At 36.3% G+C, this 20767-nt stretch overlaps 1 protein-coding gene across 2 annotated transcripts in view; it reads left to right on the forward strand.

Annotated features, from left to right (window-relative positions):
- The window catches only part of VAV3 (vav guanine nucleotide exchange factor 3), a 150297-nt gene that overhangs the window by 69183 nt on the left and 60347 nt on the right, over window positions 1-20767 (forward strand). For both annotated transcript variants that reach the window (XM_062497230.1, XM_062497231.1), the window contains exons 12-17: window positions 839-925; window positions 1381-1466; window positions 1828-1960; window positions 2291-2400; window positions 17229-17330; window positions 18483-18583. In XM_062497230.1, the coding sequence (XP_062353214.1) occupies window positions 839-925; window positions 1381-1466; window positions 1828-1960; window positions 2291-2400; window positions 17229-17330; window positions 18483-18583 (619 nt within the window). The remainder of the gene's footprint in view (window positions 1-838; window positions 926-1380; window positions 1467-1827; window positions 1961-2290; window positions 2401-17228; window positions 17331-18482; window positions 18584-20767) is intronic.

Genomic DNA, 20767 nt, shown 5'->3' on the forward strand with positions numbered 1-20767 from the left:
CAAGTTAGGAAGATCAGAATGCCTTTTCCAACTGCTGCTCTCAGCATTCCTGACCCTACCAATTACCTCTTCTGCTCACTCCTCATCTCTAGCCATAAACAGAGAAGCCCCAGCAAATTGTCACTATTACTCAAGCATCTTCAGAGCATTTTAAAGGCTTTAGTGAAATGTGTACAGTCCATGTTCTGAAAAAGGGCACAATAATGATCTCACCCTGTGACTTCAGGTAGTATATCCCTTCAAAAGCCCCTTTTAAAATCTGCTGTGTAATGGCTTCTCTCTGCTATGCAACAGTAAGAGCAAGATCCCACTACTGGGGCCATAGCTTTTTCTTGTCTAATAAGCACCTAGGTTTATGATTAGTTTACACCTTACATTCTGCTTTTGAGCTGCCTTATGTATGTTTTCTGCTATGTTCTCTATTTCCCTCCTATTTTCCTCTGCTGTTGGATGTTGACTGCTTTTTCAGTAGTGAGCTGCATAAATTATGTTTCCATCTTTAACCTTAAAAATAGAATACTGAGGAAATTCAGAAAAAAATCAGCTCTTTTTAGTAGTTATTACTTGTTTCCCTCTTTCTTGATACTAAATTCATGTTCCAATAGATATCATGAAGAGTGTTGTAATTATTATTGAAGATATGCAGACCCTTTTTTCCTTCTTTATTTAGGCATACATATTGGTAATACTTGATTGTTAAAGAGAATTTCAAAAGAAATTACTAAATATGTAGATAAGACAATGATAAAATTGGAAATGAACTTGTCAAAATAATGTATTAAAGCAGTCTGTTATAGAAAAGTTACTCTTTTCCTTCCTTTTGCTGTTGATACTCTAGGACTTGGCTCAATATGTAAATGAAGTAAAGAGAGATAACGAAACACTTCGGGAAATTAGACAGTTTCAACTGTCAATAGAGAATTTGGTAAGTGTTTTTATAATTTACAATTTAAAAATCACTCTTAATCCAAAATATTGATAGATGTATTTTTTCCTCATTTCACAGGAGTTTATAATATTCTTGATAATATTTAAGTATAAGTATGCTTTGCTTGGTTTAGAATGACATGCATATTAAAGTACATAAATCTTGCTATTCTGGGTGTCAGTAGTAAAATATATTTGCATACTTAAAGGTTTGTATGTGTACAGTGACTCTCAGATGTTTTTGTAATGGGAAAACTTTTCCCATTTGAAGATAAAAATAGAATGGACTGATTCTTTATGATATTTAGTTTAGATAGCAGTGAAGAAAAGATGTTATTTCCTGGTCTGAAAAGTCCTTTTTTGGGATAAAAGGAGTGAGTGGTCTAAGATTTGAATGTGTTGTTATCTTCACCCTGTTGCTGTGTGGAATCATGCATTTTACTTCTCTTTCAGAACCATTCCCTCTTACAGTATGGGAGACCTCAAGGTGATGGAGAAATAAGGATAACTACATTAGACAAGCGTGCAAGGCAAGACAGGTGATGGCATAACTTGTGCTCATTGTTGAGAACCTGTAAAGTAACTCTATAGGTTTGAGGTCAGCTCACTGATTCCTGGGGGCTTTCCATTCCACTGGGCATTCACAGAGCCTGTGTACCATTGACCAAGTGAATGTGCAAAGTGATGAATGGAAAACTAGTTATTACATTGTCACCTAAGATCACTAAGTCCCTTACAAGGAGCCCTTCTTAAGCAGAAGTACTCTCAGTGTTGGTTGTTTTATTAGCCAGTAGTTTAGTTCTTCACCTTCAAAATTTTAAGTCTTGCTGGCAAAAATAAGACTTTTTGGTGTTAGCTTTTTGGAGTGTCTTTAACTATCTCTGTATTGTATTTTCATAGGCATATATTCTTGTTTGATCTAGCTGTCATTGTTTGCAAACGGAGAGGGGATAATTATGAAATGAAGGAAATAATAGATCTTCAGAAATACAAAATTACAAATAACCCCACTACTGATAAAGAAAATAAGAAGGTAAATATTTGTTGCTAATTCACATAAAGTGTTTATTTTTAGCAAGAATTTGAAGAGTTTTGTGGGAGTTTAAAATGTAAATACAATTTCTTTAAGATCTTTTTTGTTTTAAATATAAGATAGAGTAATATTTAGAAAGTTCAGGTTTGTTTATTTTGAGATAATTAAAATGTTTGATTAAGTCATTCTAAGGGAACACAATAAAGTGGTCTTACTGTTTCCAAAATTTGGAAACAAAGAATATACAAATGCTTTGTTATTTTAAAATTTTTTTTCCCCTTTCCTTTCTTCATAACTGATGACTTCTGTGTTACCAATCTTCTTATGCAGTGGTCGTATGGCTTCTACCTCATTCATATCCAAGGTGAAAATGGTTTAGAAGTTTATTGCAAAACTAAAGACTTAAAGAAAAAATGGCTTGAACAATTTCAGATGGCTCTGTAAGTATATTTTTATTAAGGTAGAATCACATTCATCACTCATGTAAGGATTTTGCTTAAATTATACTGAACTTTTTTGCATGTTTTAATGCAGTCTAGTTATTTATTTTATTTGACATTCTGAGAAACAACTGTTTGACATCTTCATCAAAAGTATTTCCCTGAAATTCCTCTTGTAAAAGGAAGAGGGCACTCTAGGCTATGAAGTATTTTCCAATCTTGCTGCTAAAACTGTTTTAGTAATGCTGTCTTAAGAAACCACGGGGAAATACTAATTATATTAACAGTAAATATCTATCAGTATAGTTACATTTTTCACGGCCCTTTTTAATTTTGACTAATTGAAGTATGTTTCTGAGAGGTGATGCTGGTGTTTTGGGAGGGGATCCTGGCATTTTTCCTAGTGGCTTTTATCTAGTTTATTAGTTGGTAGCTGAATCAAGTTGCTTGGCATATTACATTTAGTTACAAAAGGCTGATTTCTTTTGTATGCTTTAAAGTGAGAGGAGGTTGCTTTAGACTTCTTGAAAAGTAACTTGTGCAGCTGCAGCACTGCAGATTACATTATTGTTATGCAGCATGAACTTTATTTCCATTTCTGATTCTTGTCAGAAAGACAAACATGATTATTGACACCTTGGGTATTGTGATTAAATTTTAAGCATGCACAAGGGAATTGGATGACAGGTGATGCTTGCTTTATGGACAGAAAATGTGTAAGGGGGAGTGAGAGGCTCCCAGTGAAGACAGACAGCTTTAGCAGTGGTGGGTTCGGATGTGGTTGTAAAGGGGTGTGGATTCAGGAAAAAGGCTATTGTGAGCTGATTTGAGTGAAGCTTCCTTATAAACTATACATGCTTTTAAAAGACTTCAGTATGAAGAGTGTTAATGATTTAATGGAAATATATGGAAGGAGAATCTGAGCTGGACAGATATAATAAAGCCTGTTTACTAGGTTTCCCATCTTGCTGATTTTTATTGAAGGCAAAAATGATAAAAATTGTGTTTTGGCAAAAATTTCTGGGTGCATAATTGGGGATGGAAGGAAGCATTTATTTGCATGTGTGCCTCTTTCTGTCCCTCTGCTCTCCCTGTGTAATATCGTAATTATATTTACTTAACACAAGTGTGCGAAGTGAGGGACTCAGATTATCAACTTCAGCATTGTGACTCTTCATTGCTCTTCAGGCATCCTGGCCCAGTGCTCAAAAAAAACCAAACATGCCAGAAGTCAGGAAGAAGCTAGGAAGAGAGCACTGTGATTTTTCTCTCACTTCTTCCCAGCCATTCTATGTTTGTGTGCAGGACCATTTTCCCCTGCCCCTCCTGGTGTTGCTGTGTGAGTGCAGCGCTGGGCACCAGCCAGCACTGCTCAGCTGTCACAGGGGTTACTGCTGCTGCTTGCCTGTGTGAGCAGAGCAGGCACAACTCCTCAATGGTTGAGGAGTCCACGTGCCATCCTTTCCCCTCTGGCAGATGAGCTTTGAAAATGGGTGGTGGTGTTTTGCAAGGATGTTTGTCCTTGTAAAGCCATACCTCGAGTTTAACCTCTTCCTGTGTGGTTAAGGCACTGGGGCTGGAGCAGCAGGATCAGGGCTGAGGTGCAACATGATGCAGTGGCATTGTTGCTTTATCCTTTCTGAAGTTTTCATTGCTTATCCCCATCTCTGATACGTGGGTTTGCCTTCACTGTGTGTTTCCCTCAGCATCTCTCCCAAAACATACCTTGGTGCATACAGCAATAATGACATTCTAATGGATGTTGAGACACATGAGTTTGTATCTGGGAATAAACTAAGCCAAATGTGTTGAATGGTTGCTGTTTGGTTTGATTTGTTGTTTTCAGGGTTCTCATTGTCTACTGTGTAGATTAACTTTTCTGCTCTGAAAAGTAGCTGTGATTGAAATTATGGTCTTATTCATTGCGTTCAATTATAATTACTGCTTCCATGGGCAAAATAATTCTCATTACTTAAAAATTTTACAAGACTGCAATCCCAGCACAGTTGAAGGGGTGAATAACTTTGGGTTTTGATTATCAGAAATGATGTTGTTTACTGAGTTCCAGACAGAAATTTCAATGCTTTGGGATAGTAGTGTGTTGAAGTCAGGTTTGTGCAAGTGTTAATCTAAGAACATAATAAGAGAATAAACTAGGATCGCATTATTTTTAAAGTAAGAATTAACCTTGTTGCTACTAGAACAGTCTAAGAAGCATAATTATTTCAGCAAGGCTGTAATTACTTTTTTTTTTGAGCGGGGGAACTTAGATGTTTATACTGGTGTATGAAACAGTGATGATAGCTTATTTGCTGAAAAGCACCTCTTGTTGAATTGCTGGTGTTGTTGAGATGAGAATTTGTCTCCAGATATGGGAAGCTTATGTTATTGATGAAATATGAAATAGAGGAGAACACTGCTTTGCTGGCTGGACTTGTTTTAGGTGCAGAGGGCGGGAATACATTAGGCATACTTGGTATGGAAAATCCCTAAAGGAAGGCTAGATAAAACCCCAGTGCTATTTGCAGACTTACTTTTCAGACTAGTAAATTTCTCACAAACCTGTGAAAATATTTTACCTCTTAGCCAGCTTGGTTACTGTAGTGTGTGGTGAGTTTTGTTTTGAGAGAAGTTGGAAATGCTGGATTACCAGTCGTAGAAAACTGAGTAAATTATTTTAATTACTTATTTTATTTATTTATTGTTTTTTATTTATGTCAGTTCTGTTCCTACAGTATGTATTTGTTGTTTTCCTGAGACTATAGCTTTATTTAGAAAATATGTAATACCAAACACCAGAATTTGTTTTTCTCTTGAAGTCTCTTCATACAGCACATCATCATACAACAATGCTGTGTTCTGACTGTGCTGAGTTTGAAGCTGTTGACCTAGACACAGTAATAGCCACAGTTGAAGCTGCCTAATTTCTCATACCTCCCCAAAAATCTTACTGTGTACAACCCAAAATTGCTGCTTCTTTTGGAGTACTGGGTTTTCTAGATCCCAATAAAATGAAGTAGGACACTGGGGCAGCATAGTTAATATTGCAGTCAAGCTCTTAAAGTCGAAACTTCAGATGGTGGATTTGAGAAATTTTTACAAGGCGGTCTGTCAGAAACCACTGGAGGATGTTTTAAGAGGAGCCATCATTGCAAGTGCCTGAATTCTGCCTTGTTGGGCCTCTTCTCTGGCTGGTGTGAAGGGATGTTCTGCATGCCTGGGGGGAGTGTAACCTGTTTATTGCCTTGGAAGAGATGAGGTGCCCAACTGTGACAGTGGCCAATTTGAGCAGTTGCTGTTTTGTTCTTGGAGCTCTGTTCATAGCAGTGGATGAGCCTTTAGCTGCAAGGGTGAATAAGCATCTTTTCAAAGACACTGCTGCAATGACTTTACTGTACCAGACACGGAATGCTTAAATTTGGTCTAGCATGTCAAATAGCATTGGTTTAAATGCAAAGTCATTCCATAACCAGGATAATTTTGATAGAAGTGTACAGCCAAATTACTGTTCCCATTCAGCCAAATTAGAGACATTATGTATTAAATGAAAGTTTGTCAGCAATGTGATAAAGTGCATGGTTTATTTGCTGTAACTAGCCATTTCAAGCCTCAAAAACTGATTGTGTGAGACACATTTTTTTTTGTATTTTCTAGTAGCACATCTTGTCTGATTTCTTTCCTCCCCTGTTGAAAACGCTGGAAGAATCAGAAAAAATATGTACTACTTTCATGTTATTCAGCTAGAGCTCAAAGATGGGAAAATCCTTTCTAGGGATTTTTTACCTAGAAAGCTCTTTTACACATGTTTTTTGGCTTTAAAAATGCTTACTTTTAAAAATAGTTGACTAATATTTGTGTCAATGAACGTAGGCTAGCAATTCTTTATAAAAAGAAAATACTCCTTGAAGTGTCCCTCCTTTATTATATGCATATGTACATATTCTATGTATGTACCTCAGTTCTTTTACTACTTGGCTGACTAATTACAAGACTTAATTTCTTATTATAGGGCAACTGCTTTTCTCATAATTGTTGGGAAGAATTTAATTCTTCTATTTTCTCATGAGATGATAGAATAATAGTGAAAGAAAATCTGTTGATGCTACATCTGTCTCATGCTGACACTGAACACTGCCTTCCATGCACTAAATACTTTGTGTGTAGTTTGTTTCTTGATCGCAGTAGAGCATGAAACCAGGTGTGTGTTCTCCTTGCCACAACAGCAGAGATCTTTCCCATGAAGGGCTGCAGATTATATTTTCCCACTGACAATATTTGAATCCATTAGTGTAATGTGACACGTAATATCTTATGCTGGTTTGTGCTGAATTTATTTTGTCTTTGTTGTCCAGTTTCCTAATTTAATTAAGCCTTTCTCAACTGGGTTTTGTAATCCACTGTAAAAAATGACCGTCAGCAAACTTGACTTGATTATAGAAAAACATCTTACACATAAATGCAATTTAAAGAAGAATTTAGGTTGGAAAAGGTGCGTGGAGATTTTTGGCTTCAGTCTTCTGCAAGGCTTCGGTTGCTCAGGGCTGTGTCAGCTTTCCTTGAAATCTGGATTTCAGGACACACACAAACAATACTGTAGAGTCTCTTGCAACAGTGTTGTAACACACCTTTTAATTAGGCTTTACGCAACTATTGCCTTTCACAAACTGAAAAATTTATGAAAGCATCTTGAAGGTAGAGGAATATTTAAAATTTCACCTTCTGAAGTACTATGATTGTAGTTTCTGCTTTGGCGTAGCCGAAATAGCAATATTAATGTGATGTCTAATTAGTAATGCCTGAAAAATTAGTGGGAAACATGATCATTATAGTGATAATGGTATGCATTAATTGTATGGAGTTAATCAATCTGATTTTTCTTTTAAATACCTAAATAAAAGATTTCAGACATGAAAGCTGTACAGTCCTTAAAAATAGTGGTTTTAGTTTTAATTGCACTGTATTTGGTTTTGGGTCACTAGAGAGTTTGTGCAGCAGCTCAGGTAGAGTCGAGCATGTTTTTGAAAAATTGCTGCTTCAGTTCAACATAAATTCACACCTTGCAACTCAAGGGACACAGAACATATCATCTGATAGTGAGGAAATAATCCTGAGATTCATTGATTATCAAACCCAGTAGCTGTGTGCACAATTTAGATTAGGGAAACTACATAAATTGCAACCAGAGCTCACTGGTTTTCTAAATTTTAAAGAAAACTCATACAAAACACAAGGTAAGTGAAAAGTGTCCTCTTACCTATTATCATTTGTATTTCCAAATTTGCTTTGCACTCTGCGACTAATGACATTGGTCAGATTCCACTCAAATAGATCTGTTCCCTCAGATAGTACATTAATAATGCATGTGCATTAAGCTTTCTTCTGAGAGAATATTTGAGCTCTGACATATTGAACACTGACATATTAAATTAAAGCTTTCTTATCAGGGCACCTTAAAAGCCTTAAGATATCTGCTGCATTTTTCAAATAACCTGCAGAGTTGTTTCACTTGTACCAACCTTACACAGGTTACTAAAGCAATAAACAAACATGTCTGCCTGGGATTTTTTCATCAGTCTAAGTATTGCAATGCTGCAAAAATGAATGCCAAGTTCATGTCTGTTAAAGAAGAATTCTTGCCTGTTCTTCTGTGACTCCTGTTGGTTTTAATCAAATGTTTTTCAGGGTTATAAGCAATCATTCACAACATATTTATAGTTATAAAATTTCTTTAGATTATTCCAGACACAGCAAGAACCGTGTGAAGATGCTAGATATGATTAAGAGCAGAATGTAAGGACAGTGCAAAATGTGAAGGCAAACCAGGATTTATGAAAACAGTGGGTAAACATCAGAAGATGATAAATATACTTTGGTATTATGTCTTCCAGTTCACAAAACCCAAAAATATCCCAATCCTTAAGCTTTTACAACTTACCTTGTAGTATCTGAGGAATATTGCTATGAAAATTAGTGCTTCTTAAAATTCAGGAAAATAAATTTGCAGTGACACTACATCATAAAAATAAAGAACCACCATCTTAATATTAGTGCTTTCTTTGTGCAAGGAGTTTTTTAGTGTTAAAATACAGAATGCTGCATTACATGTTTGTCTTGATACTCTGGTTATAAGAATAGATGTTGTAGCTTCTCCCTGTAAACCAATGCTACCTGGTAGCACATATAGGTGTTCCTCCAATAATTTACAAGTTAATGGCTGTATAAATCCTGTATTTTCAGTTTTTGACTCCAAAACACAGACTTCTCTTCAGTTGGGTGTAAATATATCGTATTTAAATTTTAAGATTATCTTATTGATAAGATTTACATCTTATCAATACAAGCAACTTGGTAAATTTGGATTTGCTAGAGTTAGAAGTTTCACAGATAAGATTCAGCCAGTGAATATAAAAGTATGTGAAGTCTGGATGCTTTTGATTTGCAAATACTGATGTGGGGCAGAGCTTTGTTCCTATCAGGTAGTGTTCAAAAATGTTATACAGGAATAGATTAGCTCAAAGCAGTTCATCTCCCATGCTTTTTGGGGAAGTAGACTGATAAAGAAAAAGGAAAGCCATTTTCTTGTTTGAAACAATGCAGTATGTTTCCAAAAAGTTAACAAGATAATTTCCTTGATCTCAAAAAAGCCACTCATCATATGATCAAATAAGCAAATTTCCTAGCAAATTCTTAGAAGTTGTGTGTTCTTGATCAAAAGCACAATTTACTTGTGATATGGTTAATTTAATTTTACAACATGGCTTCTTGATGAAGACTCTTTGATGTGACAAACCAGAATGTTTGAGTATTAGCATATGGAGAATTGATTGATTGATTACTTCAGTAAATAGCATTTTCAAAGATGATTCTGAAATATAACAGCCGAGCTGGAACAGAGAAAATGAATTAGCTGTAAGTAATCAGCATAGCTCCTGAGAAGAGTAAGTAAAAAAGAAGCTGCAAATCATCCTTTGTGTAAAATGGTATTGCTCACCTCTAGTGAGAGTATCCCTTAGGAATGCCTTATTTATTTATTTATTTATTTATTTAGTTTTTGTAAATAACAAAATTCTTGTAAAGATTCAAAAAGGAATACTTATTTGTATTTTACTTATTTGTAAATTACTTATTTGTGGCTTTCTCTCTGCCCCCTTACTTTGTTATTGCACAAATGCCTTTCTTTTAGATGACAGCATGTTGTGACCAGTTGAAATGGTGATAGTTGCACAGAGCTGAGATGCTTTGAGGGAAAAGTAAGCATGGTGCAAATGTAAGGCTGGCTCTGTTTGTGGGGACTGGGATCTTAAGGGTGAGTCTGCTGCATGTCACAGCAGAGAGTGAGGGCAAACATGTCTTGGGACCAACTTTGTATGAAATTCTTCATATGAAGTTTGGCTGAGAGCTTTTAGCCCTGTGGGTTTTTTTTTTTTTTTTTTTTTTTTTTTTTTTTACTGTCCAGGTGGCAAAGTTTTCCAAAATTTTCTGACATGCTTAGTACCAATTGTCATGGCTAAATTTTAAGGTGCTTAAAATTTTGACAGGACGTCACTTTGGTACAAACTAGGAATTTAACTTAGGATTTCTCCATAAATAATTTCTATTAACATCTAATGTATTAGAAATACTTATATTAGATCTTGGTTTACTGGTGTATTTTCTGCAGTGGTGCTAATTATTTATACAATAAGTAAATCTAGAATGAAAATTTTCAGTATGCAGAGGTATTAACCTGTGCCATTTTCTTTACAAGCTATACTGCATCAGTGCATCATAAGTTTTCATGTCACATATGCTTGAAAATAATCTTCAGCAGTTCGTGCTCAGGGTGTCCATAATTCTGAACAGCTCTGTATGGAACATTTTAAATTATTATAAGCATAACATGGAGTGCAGAATAACATCAGCTCTGAAATGCAAAGGTCTAACATGAGGTTGAGAGTTGAGGAAAGTTCAAGGTATGGAGTTTTATTTGAGCTCCCTGTGGTATTTCTTCTTTTGATACTTAAAACAATTGCAATTCACTGCAGACTCTTTATCTGGTACTTCATGCATCTCCTTATTTGTTATGCCTCTGGGCTCACAGGTGGGCATACATGCATTAACCTCTTAAGCCAAGTTTTAGTCAAGTGAAATGGCTATTCAGTTTCAAATATAATGCATTTCCAAAATGATGGACATTTTTCAAGCATGTACATACAACTGGACTCTGCATAATTTCTTGTGACAGGATTGCTTTTCTTGAAGAGACTAAGGTGGGAAAATAATCTTTTGAGACTTGACCTAAATAGTATTTCTGTGAAAAGAAGTCAAACCCAAAAATAAGAAGTATCATTAGAACTTCCTAGCGTGTTTTTTTCCCTTTTGGGGAGACCTCTGAACCCCAAAGGGCAGCTGGGCAGCTGTCTCACTGTAATGTTTTGCAGAGCCCATGACTGCTCGACAGCCTGTTCCCAACCCAAGAAATTGCTGCTGTTTCATGTTACTCAGAAAACTACTGTGGGGTTGCTGCTGGGGGAAGAGAAGGCTCCTCTTCTCTCCAAGATGCCAGTGCCACTGAGCTGTGGCAGACCAGAGGAGCATCTCTGGGCCCAAGTGATACCTGAGAGGTTTGTCATCAGTCTTTTGAGAATGACTTGATTCAGTCAGTGTTTACAAGGCCTTTGCTTCCTCTGTATTTCACAGCAGTGATCTACCCAAGGGTGTCTGGCTCAGCATCTGCTCTTGCTGATACCCTTTTGTTTAGCAGCCAATTCACTTTTGAAAGGAACTTTCTTGATCTGTTTGCAAAGGGTTACTTTTGCATTTCTCTCTGTGTGAAACGGTCATTCCTTGTTTTCCTGTACATGCTGCGACGTGCTTCATGCATACATGGATGTGCTTCTCGTGTGCATATATCCGAGGAATATCAAACTTTTTCAGAGGATTTTTTTTCCCCTCCTGTAATACATTTTCCTTGCCCGTTTTAGAAGAAAAACAAATCTAGTTTAAAAATACTTGAAGCTTGGGAAAGAGAAGTTGAGTTTTTAATTAAGTCCTCCAGAGCAGCAATTTTTCAACATTAATTGAATTGTTTGTAGTGGGTTTAAGCAACACCTTTTCAGTGGCCTAGACCCAGGGAGGGGGGAAATCTGTATAGGTCTTAATTGCTGAAGTCAAGCTGGTATTGAAAAGATGCCAGGGAAGCAATTACAAGAAATGGCCCTCAAAATACAGCAAGAGAGAACTGGTCACTAGTGGAGGACAGCACTGGACCTTGCAGATTGTTTAAACTACAGTTTCTAATTGGTAGCATTAAATGTAACAGTAAAACGATTTATTATAAAAGAAAAAAGAATTTTCCTTTGTGCTGTGTTCTGAAATGTCCTTGCTTTAACTCCTTGCTGGAGGTGAAGCCATAAGATGGTAGATTTGCAGTGGTCTCTACTGCTGAATAGCTTCTTGTTCCTTCTTGCTGCTTGTTTTTGTGCTGAGATTGACATCCTTAACCGGGAACCAGAGACTCCATGTTCTATTTGCTTCTACTCTTTGCGTTTTCATAATGCCACTTTTTCTGTTTTGTGCACTCTTTTTTACTAAAGGCCCTGTGGTTTGCATTTTATTAATTTCCTATTTAATATTTAAACTTGCTGTAGGATTTCATTAATCTAACAAACACAACGTTTCATTTTATCCCTTCATTATATTTCTGTTAGATTTGGCAGCCAGTAAGCTTTCAGTAGTATGTTCATGCAAGACAAATGTGAGACAATAGTTTGTGGTCTCCAAGTCTAATACTGAAATATCTGAAGTGTTAAACATTCAAGGAAAGATATACTCAGTATAAAGGAATTTATAAAATGAGACTATAAGACTTTTAAATATTTTATAGATTTAGAAATACATCCTTTCTGGAAATGAAGACTTAATGGGATTAATAGGATTTTAATATATTTATTTTCCATTTGGGAAAATGGGAGGAAGGGGCTGTATAATAAGCTATCTCTCAGCCTTTTATTTATTCTCTTGGGAAACATCTGTAGTAATTACATATTTTGTAGAAAATACTGAGTTTTGTGGTTGAATGTTTAGTAGTTTTCCTTGTGCATTTTATTTTGTAAGCCCAACCTTTGTAGAGGAAGTTTAACTGACAATAAGACAAAATGTATTTGTGCCTACCCCTCCAAAGATTATGTAATTTATTTGTTTATTCCAACCTGTTGTGGAAGGTACTCTGTATAGTTTTCCTTGTAGGAAACAAGTATGAATGTAAGAATGCTGATAAAACCCTAACTTGTTGCTATAAGAGAGCCAAATGCCTGTGGTATTCTACTGCTCCTCAGACACATTCTGATTTAAATGCCTTCTCATCAGAATATGGCTTTGATTAAGTAAGGAAATTGCAGTAACAAATCTTATCTAAGTTGCTTGATATTAATGACGTGCACTTCATTGCATATACACCTTGGCAACAATTTAGGTCAAAGATAATCAAAGTTCAGATTAGTAAAATAGGGCATAGAACTTAGAGTTTACACAGTTGGATATGTCAAGATTGTTAAGGTTCACTGTTTTTTTTTTTTTTTACTTAAATGTTAGTCTTTTGATTGTGACATGTTTGTGTTTTGAAGGTTAAGCATGAGTTTTAAGTTTTTGATGTCTTATCCCAGCCACTAGTGTGAGAAAATTGTAGTTCAAACTTTTATTTTTTTTATATGAACAATTATCTTTGGTTTTTTGAGGTAGGACAGTCAAGAGAATTTATTCCTTATTCTATAGGCATAGGAATAAGCACCTAGACATCTTGTCTGACAAGACAGTTTTGGGCTATCCATATCATTACTCTGTGGTCAGCTGTGCCATTAATCTACACAAAGATGATTACTGGAATGGATTTTGTCTGCAGAAGCTTGTGGGGGATGGTTGATAACGTGACACTTCCTGACACCATTTATAAAGGTGTTGCATTATGTGGGTGGGATGAGATTGGCCTGTGATCAATTCACTCTTCTAAAAAGAATAAGTCTGTAGAAAGAAGTGGCACTGCAAGTGTGGGAAGAATATTTTTAGAAGGGAAATATTTCATATGCACAAGGAGTCCTCCAAAGGTTGGTGATATGAAGGACAATTGAATAAGATACCTGGGTAACTCTTTTCTACACTGAACTTTCAAAACTTTAAAGATAAAAGGAGAGATGGAGGACTGACTGAAGAAGATGGTCATTCTGTCCCTGGAACTGTGGCTCCCGTTGCTCATGCAGAGACAAGAACTGTGTGTCCAAGTGACAGAGACTTGTGAGATATGCAGGTCTCTGGGCTGGTGGTGTAGCACTGAATTGGTCCCAGTGGGACTGATATTCTGTAAGTAAATTGGAAAGAGAAAGCTTTGCTTGGAAGGCTCAGGGGCAGCCCAAGGACGTTGCAGTAGTGACTGGAGTAAATCTGGTTATGGGGTTCCAGCACTGTGCAGGAGGGGGCATTTGTGGTTGTCCCTCATAAAACCTCTGCTGCTGAATTGAGGAGAGAATTGGAAAAATTCTCCTAATAACAGATTCACATTGACATTTTGTCGCTGCTAGAGTGGGGAAGTTAAAACTGCCTGGGGAAAAATCCAGAAGAGACAAAGGGAAACTACTTTCTCCTCCCCACATTGCTGTTGCTCATAAAAATAAGAGTTTTACAATAAAATGAGGAACATGTTCACTGTCACGATTTACTTCAGATTAAGTATTTTTGGTGTATGAGTGACTTCCTGCTCTGGTCACTCATCAAGCTTGTTTGACAGCAGAAATAGAAAATACATATCTTTTGCTGCCTGGAGCACCCCATAATAGCAGTGGTTGTGGTAGGAGGAACTGAAGAGTCTGCAGGAGGGCTTGGCTGTCCCACTGTGATGGTGAAGGAACCCAGTGTAAGACCCAAAAAAAATGTTGTTAATTGCTTCAATATATTTGAATTTTGCTAACAATCATGTTCGGGTTTCTTTTTTTCTTTTTTGTCTCCAACAAGAAATCCTTCTAAACAGGAAAATAGCGTTAGGCTCAAAATTAAGGTTGACAGAATAATTCAGTTTTTTTCTGTCTTGCAATATGCCTACAAGTTGGGAAGTAGAAGAGAGAAGAAGATTTGAGAAGGATGAAATGTTCTCTTTACTGTGTCATGAGAGCTCTGCTGTCTCTTCCGAGGGCATCAGTGTAAGGCTTCCATGCTGTAACCAAAAGATCTTCTTCATGGTTGGACATGGCTCTGAAAAGTTGTAAGCTATGTCACGACTATTTTGCATTTTCAGCTTTATTTGCTGTATTTGAAAACTCAAAACATAGCATGCGATATTCAGTTTGAAGGGTTTTGTGGAAAAAAAATCCTATAGTCCTTGTGATATTTGGGCTTAGTCACAGATGAGTTATGCTGAATCTCTAGTTGGAAACTATCGCATATTAATCAAGTTGGGGTTTTTTGTGTTGTATTTAATTTTGGAAAATTAATATATTGAAAATTAAAATATCAAACCCCTAGATTCATCAAGTTTCTGACTTTACATTTAAAGGCTTGCTGCTCCATACATACTGCTGTAGTGCATCATCTCAGGCTTGTCTGATGTGATGTGTGATGAGACTACAGAATTGGATTTGCTGTAATGCAGTGTTACTGATCTGGTAGCAGAATGTGCAAGAGTTTTCCTGCCCACAGTAGCGCTGCACTAAATGTTCTTCTACAAAGCTTTCCTTATTCTACCTCTACATTTGCACTGGACAGCACACATGGATTTTATTTTTCTGGGTTTTGTTGTATCACTAATTATCTTTCTATATCATGCTTCACTTTACAGCACTGTCTCCAGAGTAACATACAATTTCTTACTTTGCGCTGTTCTTTTCGAATAATGCTTTTAATATAAAGAAGAATAAATACAGTGTATCATCCTTGTTCTGTTAATAGGAGGTATATTTTGAGTAGTTCATGCACGTCAATCTTTGTGTAAGATAGCCTGAGAGAAGAGCGAAAGAGAATTTTTACATGTGGAAGAAAGTTGTGTAGTCACATCCATGTGTTAAACTCCTGTCTGTGTGAGGTTGTAATATTTTTTTTCTTTTGATCCACTTATGTTTATTATTTTTGAAGATTGATTGTGTTATAATTAAATGAATGAATTTTTTCTTTGGTTTGTTCTTGAAAAATGGTAAGGTTGTTAGCTTTAATTTGATAGGCTTTCAATCTCATGAGTCTTTAGTTTTGGCTTATCCTTTGAAGATAGTTCTGCAAGATGTCCTGGTCTGAACAAAATGGTCAGTAAAAATGAATTTTCATTGGGAGTGAAGTTCTGCAACTTGTTCTAGAGATTTTTTAGGATTGCTTGGAGTGTAGCATAAGAATTTTTGGCAGCCCTCTGGCAGACATGCTATGAAATACAGACTGGAGCTAGTTAACAGCCCAAAATAATAATTCTTTTTCTCCTGGTTTAAAAAGTTCACTTTGAGATGAATTTTATCCTGCTAATGTACCTTGCTGCTGTGGTAGTATGCACCCCTGTTTCAGTCAGCAGAAGTTGTGGGATTGACATTTTGCATGTTAGAGCAGAGAGAGACACAAGCAAGGTGGTTAAAACATTACTTGTTTTAATTGTAAGGTTATTCTGAGGCATAAAAGCAAAATTCCTTTTGCTTTTTGAGTACAGTTTCATTTTCAGCATATTCATTTTCAGCAGGTGGATTTGAAGATTGACCTTTCTGACACTGGGTACTTAAACAGATTCTTTGAATATATGATCTTTCTATGTCAGAAAAAGCTTCTGCCTTTTCTTTTGAGTACTGTAGATTCTTGCATTCTGGCCCTCATGATTTTTTTCCTATTTTAATTCCTATGCATCATGCCTTGCTATGTTTTTGATAGAAAATTACCATAAATTTATGGAGTCCTAAGCATTGTAATATAAATAGTAGTAAAAAATTCATTAACCCTTACTATATATATTTTTTTCTTTTCTGATACAGTCTAGATTAATATTAGGTTATATACCTAGCATTTCAGCATTACTGATTTTGACAGTGTTTAACTAGTTTGGGCATCTTACTGAATTAAAAAAAAAAAGAAATACATTGAAGATGTCTGTTCTCCCATTCAGTATTGGAAATGGGGCAGATGACAGAAAAAATTGAATAGATTACTTAATAAAATTTAAATCTGAAAACAGTCACTGGTACAACAAATGCTGAGTGGGTCACATTTAAATTATATTCCTGCTTCTAAAAGGGATCAGTAGAGAAGATAAACAAAACACAAGTACAGTAAGGGACCAGTGCTTTGTACATAAATCTGATCTTTGGAAATAAGTCAGCTAGTAGAGTCTTGGTATCTTGGCAGTGTGAACAGTGACGTTTTATTTTGTTAAATTTACTGTGTGCATCTACAGCTATGGGCACTGTGCAACACATTTTAACAAGGCTAACCAAACCCTGGTGAATATTTTCTAATTGTTTTGAAAGACTCAGGTTATTCAGTATATTGCTGCATAGTTATGACATAACTGTCCTAAATTTGCTGCCAGTGTTTTCAAATATGGCACTTCTCAGGCAGAATGAACCTAGTTACTCAAAAAAGAATAAAAAACAGATGTTTCATTTACCATTTATTGTGACAGCTAAGGTAGTTATAGGGTATATTTAAGAAGTCTGCATAATACCATAATTCAAATTTCATTTCAAGGTGTTTGGTAAAGTCCATACTTCTGGTTCTTGTCAGTGAAAAACATTAAAGTCTAAATAAAGCTAGTTGTTCACGGATTAGGATTTCCTGCTATGAGTGTTGACTTATGTTCTAGATTTCATTACATGCATATTTTCAAATTTTGTTTTTAGGTCAAACATCCGGCCAGACTATGCAGATACGAGCTTTCATGAGTTCAAAATGCATACCTTCAGTCGGGTGACATCTTGCAAAGTCTGTCAGATGCTTCTGAGGTACTGTAAAAGTATTTTGGGTGGTGGTCTCCCTCAGCCCTGTCCCTGCAAGGATGGATGGGGCTTTGAAAGGTGTCCCCCTCCATGGCAGAGAGTTTGGATAATCTTTAAAGTCCCTTCCAACCCAAACCTTTCTATGATTCTATGTTGCGTGTTGATATCCTGAAAAGTGAAGCCCCACAGTATTTTAGCAAAAGGGCATTTGAGGGTGGGCAATGCCTTTGTTAAGCACAGGCATGGAATAAATGAACATCAGGTGTGTTCCTCCTTGTCATACATTTTTTTCTTCCTTTAGCAATGCTTTTCCTGACTAGTCAGACTGACTTGGATTTTCAGGGATTTTTTTGTTGTTGTAGTTGTTGTTGTTGTTTTCTTTTCCCCCCTCAATGGAATAAGGTCTAAGTGACTATGAACAGTGATGCAGACCTTTTAAACTTAAAAGTCAGGAGGGCTAATTTGTGACTTTGGAGCAGTGTAGTTGAGAGTTACTGGGTCTGGGTCTGCACCAACTGCTGTTGCTGAGGGGCAGCTGTTGTGCATTCAGGACACAGCACCCAGGATGCTGCCTGGTTCTCCATGGGCCACCAGCTGGATATTCCCAAGTACCACCTTCTGGGACAGAGACATTTAAAGGAATTAGCAGCTCCGAATATTTCCTGAAGCGTCCATGATAAATGTTTTTTTAAAAATGAACAGATTTTAAGTCAAGAATATTTGACATATAGCCTCAAAACTACTTAATACTTAAAAAAATATACATTCAAACTTAAAACTCTCTTGAACTGGATCCTGTTTGTCATGGTGCCTAAGCAACTTCCCACTGAGATGAAGTGAAGTGTGGCTCTGTAGTAGGATAGGTGCATAATGGTACAATTTCAAGTGTCCTATTCCAAAGTAGCTTTGGATTACATTGAAAAAGATGTTATTCTACTAGTAGTCTGAAAGAACTGTCTAGCTGTGATTTTTCAATGGCTAGTAGTGACAGAAAGCAGATGAGCTGCTTGTTTGTCAGTTGTCACTTTTTCTCAACCCTTTAAGGAGGACTATCATTATGCAGAACAACAAATGACTTCTAATACCTTCCACCATGTCTCTTATGTCCTTTATGTGTGGAATTTGTCTAATGTATCACTATCTATTTTTATTTTACAGGGGAACATTTTATCAAGGCTATTTATGTTCTAAGTGTGGAGCTGGAGCACACAAAGAATGTTTAGGAAGACTAGACAATTGTGGCAGGGCTAATTCAGGTGGTAAGTAATTTTTATTGTTAGAATACCATTTTTAATTAGGACATAAAACTTGCTAGATATAATTAAGGTTTAATTTATCTCTAATTTGTGTTATTGTAATATGCATACTTGTGAAACTACCATTTATAAGCACAATTAGAATTGTGTTTAGGATTCATAGAGATTTTTATTGCTACTAAATAGAAATGTTCCGAAGCGGGAGAGAACTGTTACAGGTCAAATCAAATTTCTTTGTCAATGTTGTATACAAGGAATTGCACTTGTTTCAGTTGTGGACTGCTCATATGTAACACCTACAGTACAGCACATCATCTGTCATCCTTGTGCTTCTCCCTTTATGTCAATTTTTCTTGTATTTTATTTTTTTGTATTTTCCTCTCAGTTCCTGTGTTGCCTCAGTTTCCTCTTCCACTTCTTTGGTTTCCATGGTTTCTGTCCACTCACAATATTCACAAAAAGGTGATTAATGGCTCTCTACTTCCTACACCTAAGAACTATTTTTTTCCTTCTTTTAATCAATTGTTCTGTGAATTTCTTCCTTGGCCATTGTCACGTTGCACTTCCCTGTTCTGCTCTTTGTGGCTTCAAGGAGTCTTTTTATTTCAACTACCATTTGGTGTCCCACAAATAACTCCAAAAATTTGACATCTTCCAGTTCTGCTTGGTATTATACCTGTAAATCATTTTATGACATTTTCTGGATCTCCCATGCTAATGTTCAGTGTTAGCTCCCTTCCCTTCCCTGCCCTGCCCTGCCCTGCCCTGCCCTGCCCTGCCCTTATTGGTGGCAGTGAGTTTGTTACACTATTGTCACAGTCATGTAATCCTAGTGCCATTTTTGACTCTTCCCTCTGTCCAGCTTCTCAACTGTTTTTTTTTTTCCAGAGATGATTTTGAATTGCTGTTGTGTTTAAAAAAGGAAAGCCATTGGGAGCACATGATGATGATGGGAAAGTAGAGTTTTATATCTTTGGGAAGTTTCTAGTTATGTATCATTCTCACTTCTCTAAATTCTAAATTCCTTTTCAGAATTATTTCATAATAATTTGTGAAGTTTCTCATGTCTCGCATAAGCTACTGCAGCCTCTTCCCTTGGGTTATTTTCTTTTAGGCATTAGTCTCTACAACCTTTGCAAAGTACCGTTGCAGAGATACAATCTCTCCCACCTTTGAATTACGTGACTGCTTCATCCACTGCTCTTTTTACTAAGCTTTCCAAATTTTGACTCTAGCTGGTTGTTCCTTTCCACACTGTATAAGCTTGTTTCTGTCTTTGTCCCTGTGTACCTTCTCATTTCTGCTTGCCTTTTGGCTCTCTGTGCTAATTACCTGTCCCAGTCTCCCATGAAATCAACAGGATGGCAGGCACTGACTTTTGCTGTAGTCAGTAAACCATTTTTTCTTAGCTGCCTTTCTGTATTGGAGATCTTCATGCTATCCTCCAAGTCTGAACTATTTACAAATAATCTTTTGTTGATCTGAAAACCGTACAAGCAATCACAGTATTTGTGACTGAAACCCTTTTTGGAACATAGGCTTTTCACAGAACCTCCTGCAGATATTCTAAGGAAAATAAATATTTAAAAATGTCTTAAAAATTGAAAGTTTTAAAGCAATTACTTGAAATTAATAGAGTGGAAAAACAAACACATATTGTTCCTTACAAAGGAACTGACTTCTGTGATATAAACCACCCCTACTTCTACTTTTTTCCTTTGTCTTGCTCATTTTCTTTTAATCACTTCTGTAGTTTTTATTTTAATTGGATAGCTGGCACCACAGGAGGCTGGAGCTTGTCTTTCTGTTCCTCTGTAAATATCTGTGGACACATATGGTGCAACATGCATTAGTAGGAATGACCATAAATGCCTAGATAACAAAAGGTCTGATTTCTTTTAATTTTCCTGCATACTTAAGCAATGCTGTAGACTTGCTAGAGAGAACAAAATTAACAGCAGCAACAAATAACATTGCTCCTTCTTTGTAAGTGGAATAAATTATGATTTTAAAAATTCAAAGAAGTAGAATGATAGTTTGTATTTTACTTTAAATCATGTTCCTGATGTCTGTAGAATTATGCTGTAGTGAAATTGCAAGCAACTGGATTGCTAAGATCCTTTTTTGTGTTGTGTGTTTTGGTTACACCCAGGTGTTCACCCTCTGTCCTCTCTTCGAACTTCACTT

This window comes from Cinclus cinclus, chromosome 8, assembly GCF_963662255.1.
Source record: "Cinclus cinclus chromosome 8, bCinCin1.1, whole genome shotgun sequence".
Taxonomy (NCBI): domain Eukaryota; kingdom Metazoa; phylum Chordata; class Aves; order Passeriformes; family Cinclidae; genus Cinclus; species Cinclus cinclus.